Below are 12,900 nucleotides of genomic sequence, written 5' to 3'. Positions count from 1 at the left end.
TAAAGCTCTCCTCAGCGATCTATAACTTTGTAAGGAGAAAAAGTTTAGGGAATTCTGTTTGTTTGGGGTATTTTTTTTAAAGATGAGGAAGAATCCATAAGTGCACATCATTTAAAAGTTGAATAAAATCATATATTTAAAAGATTATAGCATCCAGAGTATTCCAATCTGCGATTTATGACTTAATGTGTTGTATTCATTTTGCCTTCCAAAAAAAGGTTAAATTTGAAATTTTATTAAAAACTCCCTTCCTTTGAATTTATAGATTGGAGTAGCTGTTTTATCCACTTGCCGTGTAGAATTAGTATTTACTGAACAAGATGTGTTGATTCAGGAGGTTGTCTGTGGAGTGCTTGCCCCGTGAGGGTCATATTAAACTCGAGAGAAGCTTTTTGAGCAACATAGCATCTTGGAGACAATATATCAAGCTGATAGATACACGGCTCTTCTGTTAAGAAACCAGGGGTGAAATTATGGCTGGCTCCCAGTTATTGCTTTGGTGCTAAGGAGCCTCTAAGGAATAGGTCTAGGATAAAAGGGGTTAACCAGAGGGGAAAGAAAGGTTTCCAAAATTCAGTGTTCCTAGAAGCATAGAAAATGAATAGTTATATGTTAATAATTTAAGATGTTCACTCTATTTGGAAATATTTTGCAATTTTATATAATCAGCATGTGACCAATTTAATGGGGCACATTTTTTTGTCATTGTTATCACTCAGAAAAGAACCCAAGACACTGTGTTATTATCATGGAGCCTACCTCGAGGCATACCTCCATTCTATCTTAATACAGTTTTAAAAATGTGAATGGATTTTTGTGTATGTATTTAAAGCTCCCAGTTTTTTCATGTTGATGACTTATCAGAACTAATTTTTTCCCCAAATTTGGACTGTTGATGATATGATATTCCTTGACACAGAAAATTAGACAAGAAAATAGCCAAGTGACGGGCATGATTTTGTATGTTCTATATCATACACAATTTTGTACTTTACTTTTTGCCCATTCCTTTCAATGTATGTCCATTTATTATGAATCAATTAAAAAACATAGAGCATATAAGAAGTGGTCATTGTTAAAACTCTGTGTGTTCACAGATAAATGATCAGTTAGCAAGTCTATAGCAGAGGATTATGGGATAAGTGGCCCTGGACAGAAACCCTACTGCATCCCAGGCATGCCACATTAACTGAGGGAACAATTTCTTTCCATTTCATGTCTCTTAAAGCATCTGGTTTACTCTCACACTTTAGCACTGAGCTGATGCCTTTGCTCACTGAGAAAATGGACACCATCAGAAATGGTCTGTTTTCCGTCATGAAATCAACCTATCTCTCAGTATTAGCGGTCCCTGAATTCACTTCTGCACAATGGGTGTACCATCCCTGCTCTTGTCAATGGTCATCGTGCCCTGCTGGCCTGCTTCTCTCTCCCATACAAGGAATGAGCTCTGGCAGTTACTCTTCCTTCTGCTACATTATCATTTCCCTACATCTCTTCTGGATCTTTCCAATAGGTATGCATACACTATAAAACCTCCCAGTTTTTAGGACACTCTCTTTTAGTACCAGAAGCTTCTCAAAATGCTGCCCCATTTTATGCTGCCCCATTTTCTACTCCCCTCTAGAACAAAATCCTTCAGATGAGTTGCCTGGGTTCACTATCGCTTCATTCCCTTTGCACCACCTCCAGTCACACTGCCGCGCCTGCCGCTGGACTGCATCTGTTCTTGGCACCGTCACCAAACACCTCCACTGGACTATATGCAAAACATAATTCTCTTTCCTTAAACTCTTAGCACGTTTGACAGTTGATCAGTCCTTCCTTTTTGATATGCTTTCTTTGCTTAACTTCCAGGCTGTACCTTCTCTAGGATTTTGTCCTCTCTCACTGACCACTCCTTTATGCCTCCTTTGTTGTAGAAGATTCCTCCTGACTTCAAAATGTTGGTGGACCTCATAGCTCAGTAAACAGATGCCTTCTGCACTCATTGTATCTGCACTAACCCACTGAGTTGTTTCATTAAGTTTCAGCCATTAGATACTGCACACACCGTCATCCACAGCTCCTCTAGACTCATACTTGCAGCTTCTTCCTGGATGTCCCTCTTGGAGATGTGGGTATGCCTCTCCAGTGTAATATGGACAAAACAGAATTCCTGGTCTTCCGCATAACGAATCTCTCCCCTCAGCATTTCTCAGCTCAGCAATGGCACCACCATTCACCTGGAGGTTAGGTTCAGCACGCTGACATCATCTTTATTGCCTTATTTTCTCTTAGCAAATACCCTCCACACTCACTTAACAGCAGAATATATCACCACCTCTGCTGCTGTCATTCGAATCCATGCTGTTGTCATCCTTTACCTGGATTCCTACAATAGGTGATTTCCCTATGTCTACCCTTGCCCCCACTCCTCCATTAGCATAGAGTAGCCTTTATAGGTTCCAAATTGCACCATGTCCTTTATTAAAATCTAGCAAAGGCCCCAAAATCCATTTCAAATGGAATCCAAAGCCCATTGTATATTTTCAAGGCCTAGAACTAGAAGGGATCTCAAGGGATCTAGACCCTGCCTGTTCCTTCAACCTCCTTCCGTTTTCCTCTCCATGGCCTCTGTCAGCCACATTGACATCTCCACTGTTCTCGAATACAACTGATGTGTCCCCTTCTCCCTGTCCTTGCATTTACTTCCTCCGTGACTGGATTGCTTTTCTTCCAGACACTCTCATGACCACCACTCTCATGTCATCGAGGTCTCTGCTCCAGTGTCACCTAATGACATGATCTTCCCATGACTTTCCTGCTCAGTCTGAATTGTTATGTAATAATAAAATTGCACTTCTTTTCACTTTCTCCTCCCTTACCCTGATTTCTTTTCCTCCTGAGCTTAGCTGTCTGGTAGGATCTTATATACCCATTGGCCTACTGCTTGCTCCCTCTGTTTACATCTAAGTTCCACAGGATCAGAGGCCATTTCTGTTTGACTCAATGCTGTTATCCCTCCACACAAAGAATACTACTTTGCACAAAGCAGAGGCTCAAAAAATTTTTACTGAATAAATTAGTGGGTTATTGGTGAGCTCAAAACCCTTACAACAGATTGATGAAATCTGTAATATAATTCGTCCGTTCTCATCACTGGCCATTCATTAGCTTCGTAGTCCACAGGCAGGTTCTCCTACAGGGGAAAGTACGTAAAACGTATATACTACATAAGGCTATGTATGAAAAGTTGAAAATGAACCTGATAATTGTTTTCATTATTTTGATCCCTTCTCCACTAATGACCTCTAATATTCTTTGGCCATTAGAAACATATATTACAATAATTAGAGTTTTCCTAAAAACTGACATCATAGAAGCACTTAAATTATGCTAAGGGAAGTTTGGATCAGTCTGATATAATAATAATAGTAACAACTAATAATTACCAAGACCCAAAATAAGATCCTTTATTTACATTGTCTCCGATCTTCACAACAATTCTCAAAGAAAACTATCCCCATTTGAAAGATAGGAAACAGGCTCCAAGACATTAGGTGATTATCCTAAATTCACAGGGCTTTGCTTAATTTCTTTTGAGTTTCAGGCTAGCTTTGGAACAAATTTTACTATGATAGTTTCATTCAAGTTATAGCTGCTGGAAAAATTAATTTAATAACCATGTTGTCATTTTTTTAAGAAGAATAGACTTCAGTTTCACTCATTCCTCTTAGACCTTATAGAACTATTCAAATATATTTTATCAAGTAGGTAGACTGAATTCAGGAAAAATTGACCAGAGGTTCAACTAGACTAGAAAAAGCAACATATATGCTTCAACATGCAACATATTCGAATTAAGGACAACGGACTGTATAAATCACATGAGGAAAAAACTTTAGTTTTTATATTGTAGGTGAGAATTAAATCTGGAATGTGCTATTTTCAGTTAATCGTATGGGTTTATCATTGTAGAGAATACAATTATTATAAATCATCTTAAAAAAACAAAGAGTCATTTGTATTCATGAATAGCAGTGTGATCCGGTGACACTGGGTGATATAGATGGGGAAATGGAAGATCCGGACTCCCTCACTGATTGCTTAGCAAAGAGTTAAAATAAAAAGGTGCTTTAATATTTGGTTCACTAAGTTCCCTCCCTATTTTCAATTAGATAAACAGAAGTACAGGTGGGAATGTGTTGCATATTCATTTGTCTTGCTGTTTGGGGGCTGGCTTTTAAGATTGAAATACTAATGTAATTGTGTTGAAATGAACAATAAGGAAGTACAGTAGTTCAGGAATGAAAATGTTAAATTAAATGGACCATGTTTAACATTGTTGTTGATCCTGAGGAACAGTTTTTCCAGTATATGGAGCATTTCGATTCCATCCAGCATATGTTCTCCACAGTTTTCTCTGCTCTAATTCATCTGTGTTTTTCGACAGCTCCAGATGGCGTGCTGCCTCCGAGGCTTTCATCTGCCACTCCAACCAGTCTTCAGGTTGTCTGGTCTACACCAGCTCGCAACAACGCTCCTGGCTCTCCCAGATACCAACTCCAGATGAGGCCTGGCCATTCCACCCACGGATTTCTGGAGTGAGTATCCTACTTCGTCCGTCCTCTTTCCTGTCACCTGGATTATACAGTGTGGACATGACTCACCTTGTCTGGATTTGTGAATAGGTCAGTTCTCATTGGCAACAAACAAAGGCCACCTTTTAAAAGTACCAATAAACAAAAGACAAGCAACACCCTATGGAATCGTTATTTGCTTTGCAAAAATATCTGTATTTCATTTATATAGTGTTAATATAAGATTTCTTCCACCTTAACTTCCCATGAGCCTATGTATTGCATAAAGCAAGCATACACCTGAACTGAAAAAAGAAAGTACTGTCTGGGCTATAGATACAAAATTATAATACTTAGTCTACAGATTCCACGTGGCAATCAGTCTTAATCGTAGACTAGAATTTTCTCAATACTACTAGAATTTACATCTCGTATAAATGCAATAGTGTAAACCCTCAGTCAAATGGCTCCTTATTTTAAGAAAGATCTCCTGTAACAGCAGAAAATCATAGTACTTAACTGTACATTGATGTTCTCTGAAACTTCTTTGCAACAAGATTTTATTTTATTTTTTTAATTTCTTTGAGTATCTAAAAATTCCTAATGAACATTTCTTTCCTATGTAGGTTATTTTCCAATCCTTCTGCATCGTTAAGTTATGAAGTGAGAGATCTCCAACCATACACAGAATATGAGTTTCGCTTGGTTGCCTCCAATGGATTTGGCAGTGCACATAGTTCCTGGATTCTCTTCGGGACCTCAGAGGACAGTAAGTGGTCTGAACAATACACCGCCAAATCTTGTCGACATTAGGGGCTATTAAATGTCTGAGTTTTTCCAAAACCGAGAAATAAGCATCCACTATTTTCTTGACAGTTAGTGACAGTAATCTCTTCTAGGGCAATTGTAGTAAGACTCTCCAGAACTAAGAAAAATGTAGGTTGGGGAACTTGGAGGGTGAGGACTTCAGGAGAAAAATTACTACAGGAAGAAGTAATTCACAATAAGTTAGGACATGGCCCTGTTCTATCCTTCAGGCTACATCTAGATATCCTGGAAGAGGGAAGTTGTCATCTTCCACTCACGGTACTCTGCTTGGGGGGAATTCTGGCAAGCAGAAGAACATGAAATAGGGGTCTCTCTTCATGAAGATTCTTAGTATGTCCTTAAACGTTTTCCTGGAAAGAGAGTCCATTATACTTTGAGTCACACCTGAAAGACAGACTTCAGAATAGAGAAGTATAATCTAATAACAACGATTCTACACTATTACAAAGAGTAGATTGGGATTACCTTACTCAATCAAGAGACTTTTCTGGTTTTTCGTGAAAGAGTTATATTTGCATATATGCGTTTTTACTAGGTTATATATAGAAAATAAATACATGGCTATAGTACTTAGTATTATACAGATCGCTTCTATAAAAGCATATATATGGAAATGTAATTTTTTTTTTTTTTTAAGAAAAGTTTGAAATTAGATCAAGCTCTGCGGAGTCAATGAGGACACTGTATCTTTGAACAATGAGGTTTTTAGGGTTAATCTTGTCAAGTCTTTTAATCAGAGGCTCCTTAGAAGATGTGGCTCAGTTGGCCAATTGCCATTCTGGCTCTATATCCAATGAGGACCTGAGTGACTTTCAGAAGGCTAGATATTAATCAGAAGACATGGTATTTGAAACAATATCAATTGTATATTAAATAGATCCTTTTATTTCTCTAATACCCTTAATTATATTATTTTAATGACGATATGACATCAAATGACATAGAATCAGAACTATTTACCCTCCTTAAAGCTAACTTTATTTTTTTAAAAGGCCATTATGAACAATAATATATAATACTTCGTACATTTCTCCCAATTTGTAATTACTGCCTGGGAGCAAGTTAGGTACTTTACAAGGGCACATCCAGTCCTTTTGGTCTCTCAGGTACCATTTAGTAAATCATCAGCACAGTGCAATAAATGACACCCAAGACCCAGAAAGCATTAGTGCACTACTCAAGGCACCTACATCCCTTTTAGGGAGAACATCACACACACACTCTGGGGAATCTGACACTTAGTCACCAACTGTATACACACTTAAGGAACTAGAGAGCTCATCCTCAAAGTAGGTTTTTAAGGAAACATTAAAAAAAAAAAAAACAAAACCTGAAAATAGACTTTTAATTCTCCCTCATGGATAGATCATGCTTGGAGGCACTCAGTAAGGGTTAACTAAATTCGGCCCACTACAAAGGTGGTGGCTCCTTAGAGTGCCACACTGAAAGAGGAGGGAGATGGACTCCTTTTTTTGGCCCCCACAATCTCTATTCCCACAGAGAAAGGACAGCAGTTGGATTTCCTCAGTGCTGATTCTTCCTGACTAGAGGCCATGGTCTTCTACCTACAGATAGGAAGTTGACGTATAAATAAAGTATAAAGCATTGCACAGTACCAATTGGCATAGTATTCCTTGGTGAACAAATTTCTCCCGCCTTATCTTACCACAAAGCAAGTCTTTCAGATTAAATGGTTAGAATTTTCGTGCACGTAGACATTGTGTTCTTTGTGATTTGCAGAGCCTGGGTTTGAAGTGAATAGTATTAACCCTTCATCTTGTTTAAGAATTGGTAACACATGGCTGTGTAGCCAGTATTAACCCAAGAAGCCCAGCCATCATTTTTATTTAAATCCCTTCCCTGAAACCAATGACTTCTTTCTTCTTTGGCTTCATGTGCACACTGCAAAGTCACATACATTATGAAAGAGCCAAAGGCTGGCCATTTGCCCCACTAAGTTAAGTCACCAGTGCTTGCTTACCCCTGAGACATAATGGCAACGCACTCTATATTTTGGGTGTCAGTGGAGATGGATGCCATGTCTGAAGGGATGTGCAATTGAGTTGATAAAGAGTGAATGATTGGCATTGGGCACAAGCAGTTTCTTCTGTCAGGGCTTCAAAGCATTGCTTATGAAACCGGCCACGAGGACAGCTCCATGCCAGGACCGCACTTCATACTTGATCCTGACCAGCACCGCCCATTTGCCCAAGTGCAATTTTTAATGTAAAAATTCTACATATCATCTTACAGAATAAAACAGAGAAGTCACCTCATGCCCACACTTCAATTTCATACCATCAATAGGCACCTTTCTGCGTCAGCCAAAGCCTCTCGAAACTTCCTGGTGCCATAAAAGGTCACCAAGAGCAATATTTTTAGTGTGTTATAGCAGGACTGTGATTTTCGTCAAGCTTGTGACATGGCTGAAACCGGAAAGAGATACCTAGGCAGAAAAAGAACTGTACACAGAAAAACAAATGCTGCTTTGAGTGCAAAGAGAAGTTCTCATGGACAGAGAAAAGGGTTGTGAAGAATCTTAATAGATTTTTTTTTCAAATAATTTGTCATTTATATCAGAGTACCACCAATATCCAGTTCCATGCATTTTTAAAAATCTAGAGTGCTGATGCCAAATAATAATAATGCACATTTTCTATGAATATTTTAAATCCTGTTAAACGTGTGTTAATAAAAGATGTTTGTTCCAGCCAACTTGGTCAGTGTAGTGTTCGACTATTTGCAACCGGATAAATACAGACAACTTTTGGTTCTTGTTTTGTGTGTGTGTGGTGGGGCGGGGGGGTTGTTTTTGTTCTTTGTTTTTTTGCATGCTGCTGGCAGTTCAAGCACCTGACCTATCTGCAGTTTTCAAAAATGCATGAAGATTGTGTTAGACTTGGATGCGTATGATTGGCAACATGAAGACCCTTGCCAAAGCACTGAAATCTCAGGATTTTTTTTAACCTGAAATAACAATCATTCCTGCTTACATTACTGTTCCTGTTTTCTTGTGTGCTCACAATTGTTTCCTGTGCAATGTATGCATATAGAAATTGTAGCTGGCTGGAAGGGTACTTTGGCTGACTAAAATCAGGCCCTGTGGAAAATACAAGTTAACCCACTGTTCTTTAAAAATGTGGATTCCCTAGACCATCAAAAGTCAGATAACCTGTTTTTCTCAAACTTTTTTAGGTAGCAAGATTGAAATATAGAATATTTTTATTTCAGTCATTTTAACAGCAAATATTTGTGGTGTACACAGGCAATTAGATGAACCTGATGAAAATGACATTGTTTTCTAAAAATGACTTCTCTCCTTCCAAAACAAAACAAAAACTCAAATTGGTTCTAGAGTAGACTGTTGAGTTATCATATATTTTTAAAAGACTTAAAAAACTTGATTTTGCTAAATTTGAACTTAAAGACTCCGTATTTATATTTCAACCACTCATCTAAGAGGCAATATTAAATCAAATTTGTGGGATCTAAGCAGTTTTTCTGTAGATTTACCTAGACAGCTTTTCATAAGCTCATCATTTTGCTGACAGACTGATTGTGAGTTTTGCCTGGAGTATGCTAGAACATAGAGCAATGTATCCTATCATTTATACAATAGGATTTTAAGTATTCTTTACATACTTTACATATTCGATATATTATACCTTGTTGTTATTTTTCCCACACTTAGAGTTGTACCGTGAACAAGGGATGAAGCAAGGAGAGATACTATTCTTGTATCTGGATCCTGCTTTACTTTTTCTTCAGCATTTTTGAGTATCCTTTCCCTGATCCCCTCATTTGAGGTTCTCACAGCAGGTAACAAAGGGATAGAGATTCTTCTGAAGTGAGATGGAGAGACATTGCAATGTTAATTGACATCTGTATCTAACAGAACACATTTCTTCCTCAAAAATCTGCTCACTCATTAAGCCTCTGCTCAAATGTCACCTCCTCCATGAAGCCTTCTCTCCCAGCTGCTACTGTCAGATTTTAATTTGTATTGTACTTCATCAGTAGCCACTTCTGAACTATAACTTCTCAGGACCTAAGTCTCTGTCTCATTTGTCTTTGTACCATGGTCTCCCCTTATCTGCGATTTTTCTTTCTTTTATTATGCGTATGGCTGTTAATCTCTTAGTGTGCGTAATTCATAAACCATCATAGGTATGTAGGTATTGCAAAAACATAGTATGCAAAGTGTTCGGTACTATCCGCAGTTTCAGGCATCCACTGGGAGTCTTGGAATGTATCCCCTGCAGGTATGGGGGAATGACTCTGTGTTCAGGGCCTGGTGGAGTATCTGATAGAGAGCAGATGCCCCCAAATTGTGAGGTCAAGTATTGATTGAGAAGACTTTTATTTAAGCAATCCATGAAAACTCAACCAAAATTCAGACTTTATCTGGGTACCTTTCTTGTCTCAGGGACTGAAAGAGACATCAAAATTACACGTTTGATGTAGACACTGTTCTTTCCTTGAGGCAGCCTTTATCTAGCAAGAGGGACATAGAATGAAACCGTAGTTAGAGAATAGAGAACTGAAGCTTCTGTGACAGGAAGCCCAGAGGCCAAGCATTTCCCTCAACATGGGATGTCAGGAAAGCCTTCCCTGAGAAGACCAGGAGAAGGAATAGGGAATGACTTATATTTGGAGTTCACTTTATTTAATATCACATTTCAAATTTATTTCCTCACAATCGGTCCAGAAGAAGGCAGAAGAAGCAATTGTTGTTGGGTTGTCCGTGGACACAGGAGACCTGGGGGGTGGCTTGCAGGTTGTTCTACCAGTTGGTTTCAGCCTCAGTCTGAGATAAGGCAGATGAAGAGGAGAGGCAAATGTGAGAAGGAATTCTCCAAAATATTCCTCATTCTCTCCCTTGGTCAGAGGCAGCCTCTGGCTTTCCCTTTCATTCAACATTGTCTGTCTTGACTGGGATAATGAATGTTCTAATTAGAGAGGTGTCTCCTAGACCAAAATAAGTCTATTTCAAAATGAAGCAGGGAGGTGTATATAAGAGGAGAGTTCTAGAAGGAAAATACTTTTTCTTATTCGTGAAACCTATACTCTTAGTCTTGTGACATGGAGAAGTAAAACTGTGTTATGAAATTGGATTAATTGATCAAGATCATTCTGGAGCAGGATTTTCTGGGTCATTTAATAAATACAGTTGTGCTCTTAGGAATATTTAAGTTTTGAAATTAATATTGCATGGCCCACATCTTTTCACTAGTGTGTTTTAGAATTTGAAGGCTCAATCTGCACCTTAAGAAATGTTCTCTGTGAGAGAAAAATAACATTTTAAAATTAGAGTGGAGCATATCTATAGCAGTAGATTTTATTTTATTTTATGAAGAAATATGAACTACAGGTTTCAATAATGTTGAAAATTATTTTGCTTTCTCTGTTCTAAAGAGTCTTCCTAATTGTTTTAAATTTTAGCTTCTGAATGCTGACATATTTATCCTTTCACACAGTGATTATAGGTATCTTGTTTTGTCCATTACAGAAGATCCATGATGAAAAGTAAATTATTTCATCTGCTGATTTAGAGAGCAAAATGGCTCTGTATGCATATCACTACATACTTTGTTTTCTGGTACATGGACCCCCTCCCCCCTGCCAAATTCTTATACTTCCAGAAGTACTAAAAGCAAATACTTATATATTTTTTTACATTCTTATTTTTATATCCTAAGATCCAAAGCTAAAAGCAACTAACAGAAACTCCTTTGAAAGGATGGATTGATTAATGAAATGTTCTACCCACCTGGCCTCAGTATCCCACCTGCGCTCTTGGATCTCTTTTGGCCACGTAAGGCGTACTGTTCTTCCAAATCTGGAACTTCCAGTTCTTTCAGGACATTTTCTCTGCTTTCATGAATTCTCACATCGACACTTTTAATTTTCTGTCCCGAACTTTCAAGGAAGAATCCATAGCCATTCACCACAAAATATGTCCCAGTTCTTGAAGTCAAAGCATTCTTCCTAAACTATATTCTGTTCTCTCATGGGAGAAATGGAGAAAAAGAGTTTCTGATATTGGTTTTCCTGCTTGCAGACTATCAAATAGTATCCTTTCAATTTCAACAAGCTTCCAGTCTTCAAAACCTCCTTTTATTAGATACCGATGTGATGCCCATGTTACACAGTCCATTTCCTATTTTATCAGTTGTCAAGAAGCTGCACATTCATTTTTGTGCAAAACAAGGAGCACCCAGTTTTAATATTTGTTTTGGGATACAACTATCATACCCCTTCATCATCACAAGATTAATATTTCTTTACCTTTATTTTATTGGTCCTATTTCATTTAAGTCTTTTCTTATGAGCTGTCAAAAATCCTTTTGGGGGAGAAGTTGAGATATAAATAATACATTGATAAAATAATTTATGATTAAAGAGAAGATAGAATCCATCCCTCTTCTGCTAACATATCAGTAGCAAGTATTGAAAGACTACGTTAGCATTAGTGTGTAATATATTGCTATATATAATTATACACTCATCTATTTGCCACCTTGATTTTGAATTTACTGGCAAATTTAGGGGATATTCATGTGTGTAGTTAATATTACTGAACAGAGCTTTTAAACTGAGTTTTTAATTAGAACAGTAAAAAGTTGCTTTAGGGCAATAATGAGAACATAACAGGAAAACTGAGCAGTCATGGTAATTCTAATAGCGAACAAGTGTTGAATACCTGAGCGGACCACTAAAAGTTCTATCTGTGTCCCAAGTGGATGTCATTTGAACTATTTATTCTCCTTGCACTCACATACACATGCACGTGCGTGTGCACACACACCCATCCTGAGACGCACAGGATGAAAATAAATAAGCAGTCCCCTCCGCTAACGATTGCGTTACTCTGTTTCAGGCCGGGGCTGAACTTTTGAAGCTGGTGAGCAAAATAGCTTCCCATAAAAGATAATTTCATTTGCCAAAATGAAACTACTTTCTGTTATTAATGCTGTAATGAAATGGCCTGAAATAGGAATCAGGGATCTCCACAGGAAGGACACTCCCGTTGCCCGCTCCGGGAGGGAGTTCTCTAAACAATTACACCCACGGAGAGGGCTGTACAGTTGTATTTTCATCACTGGCCAGTTGAGCTGTGTGGCTGTCATACGTCCCAGGCTCCCCTCCAGTGACAGCCGCATTGACAACATGTTATACTCCACATTGATTTTACAGTTAAGGAGCTGATTGTGATATATAGGGATTTTAAGAATTCAGCTGAGAGGCTGACTTTTGCCTTTTATCATTCCATTAAAATTTTATAACCATCTTTTTCATGTCATTTCATCCATGAATTCTTACTTTAGAAAGTGATAGCTACCACTGTGAGCGTAACTTTTCTCATGTTCAGAGCTTTTTATTGTATTAGCAAACTACCCCAATTATAGTTATTACTCATGTTTTACATAATTGTGGTGACCCTTTCCACCATGCAGGAGCATGCCAGTTGATTTGTATATAGAATTAGATGATTCGGCTTATCATTTTA

General features: G+C 38.0%; 1 protein-coding gene across 1 annotated transcript in view; it reads left to right on the top strand.

Moving 5' to 3' along the window:
* USH2A (usherin) overlaps positions 1–12,900 on the top strand; it is a 704,505-nt gene that overhangs the window by 444,617 nt on the left and 246,988 nt on the right. Inside the window, exons 38-39 of the mRNA XM_059145262.1 lie at positions 4,436–4,586; positions 5,189–5,331. Coding sequence (XP_059001245.1) covers positions 4,436–4,586; positions 5,189–5,331 — 294 coding nt within the window. The remainder of the gene's footprint in view (positions 1–4,435; positions 4,587–5,188; positions 5,332–12,900) is intronic.

Source organism: Mustela lutreola, chromosome 14 (genome assembly GCF_030435805.1).
Source record: "Mustela lutreola isolate mMusLut2 chromosome 14, mMusLut2.pri, whole genome shotgun sequence".
In the NCBI taxonomy this organism is placed as follows: Eukaryota; Metazoa; Chordata; class Mammalia; order Carnivora; family Mustelidae; genus Mustela; species Mustela lutreola.
Note: the sequence above shows the minus strand (reverse complement) of the source record. Positions and strands in the feature narration are given on the sequence as shown.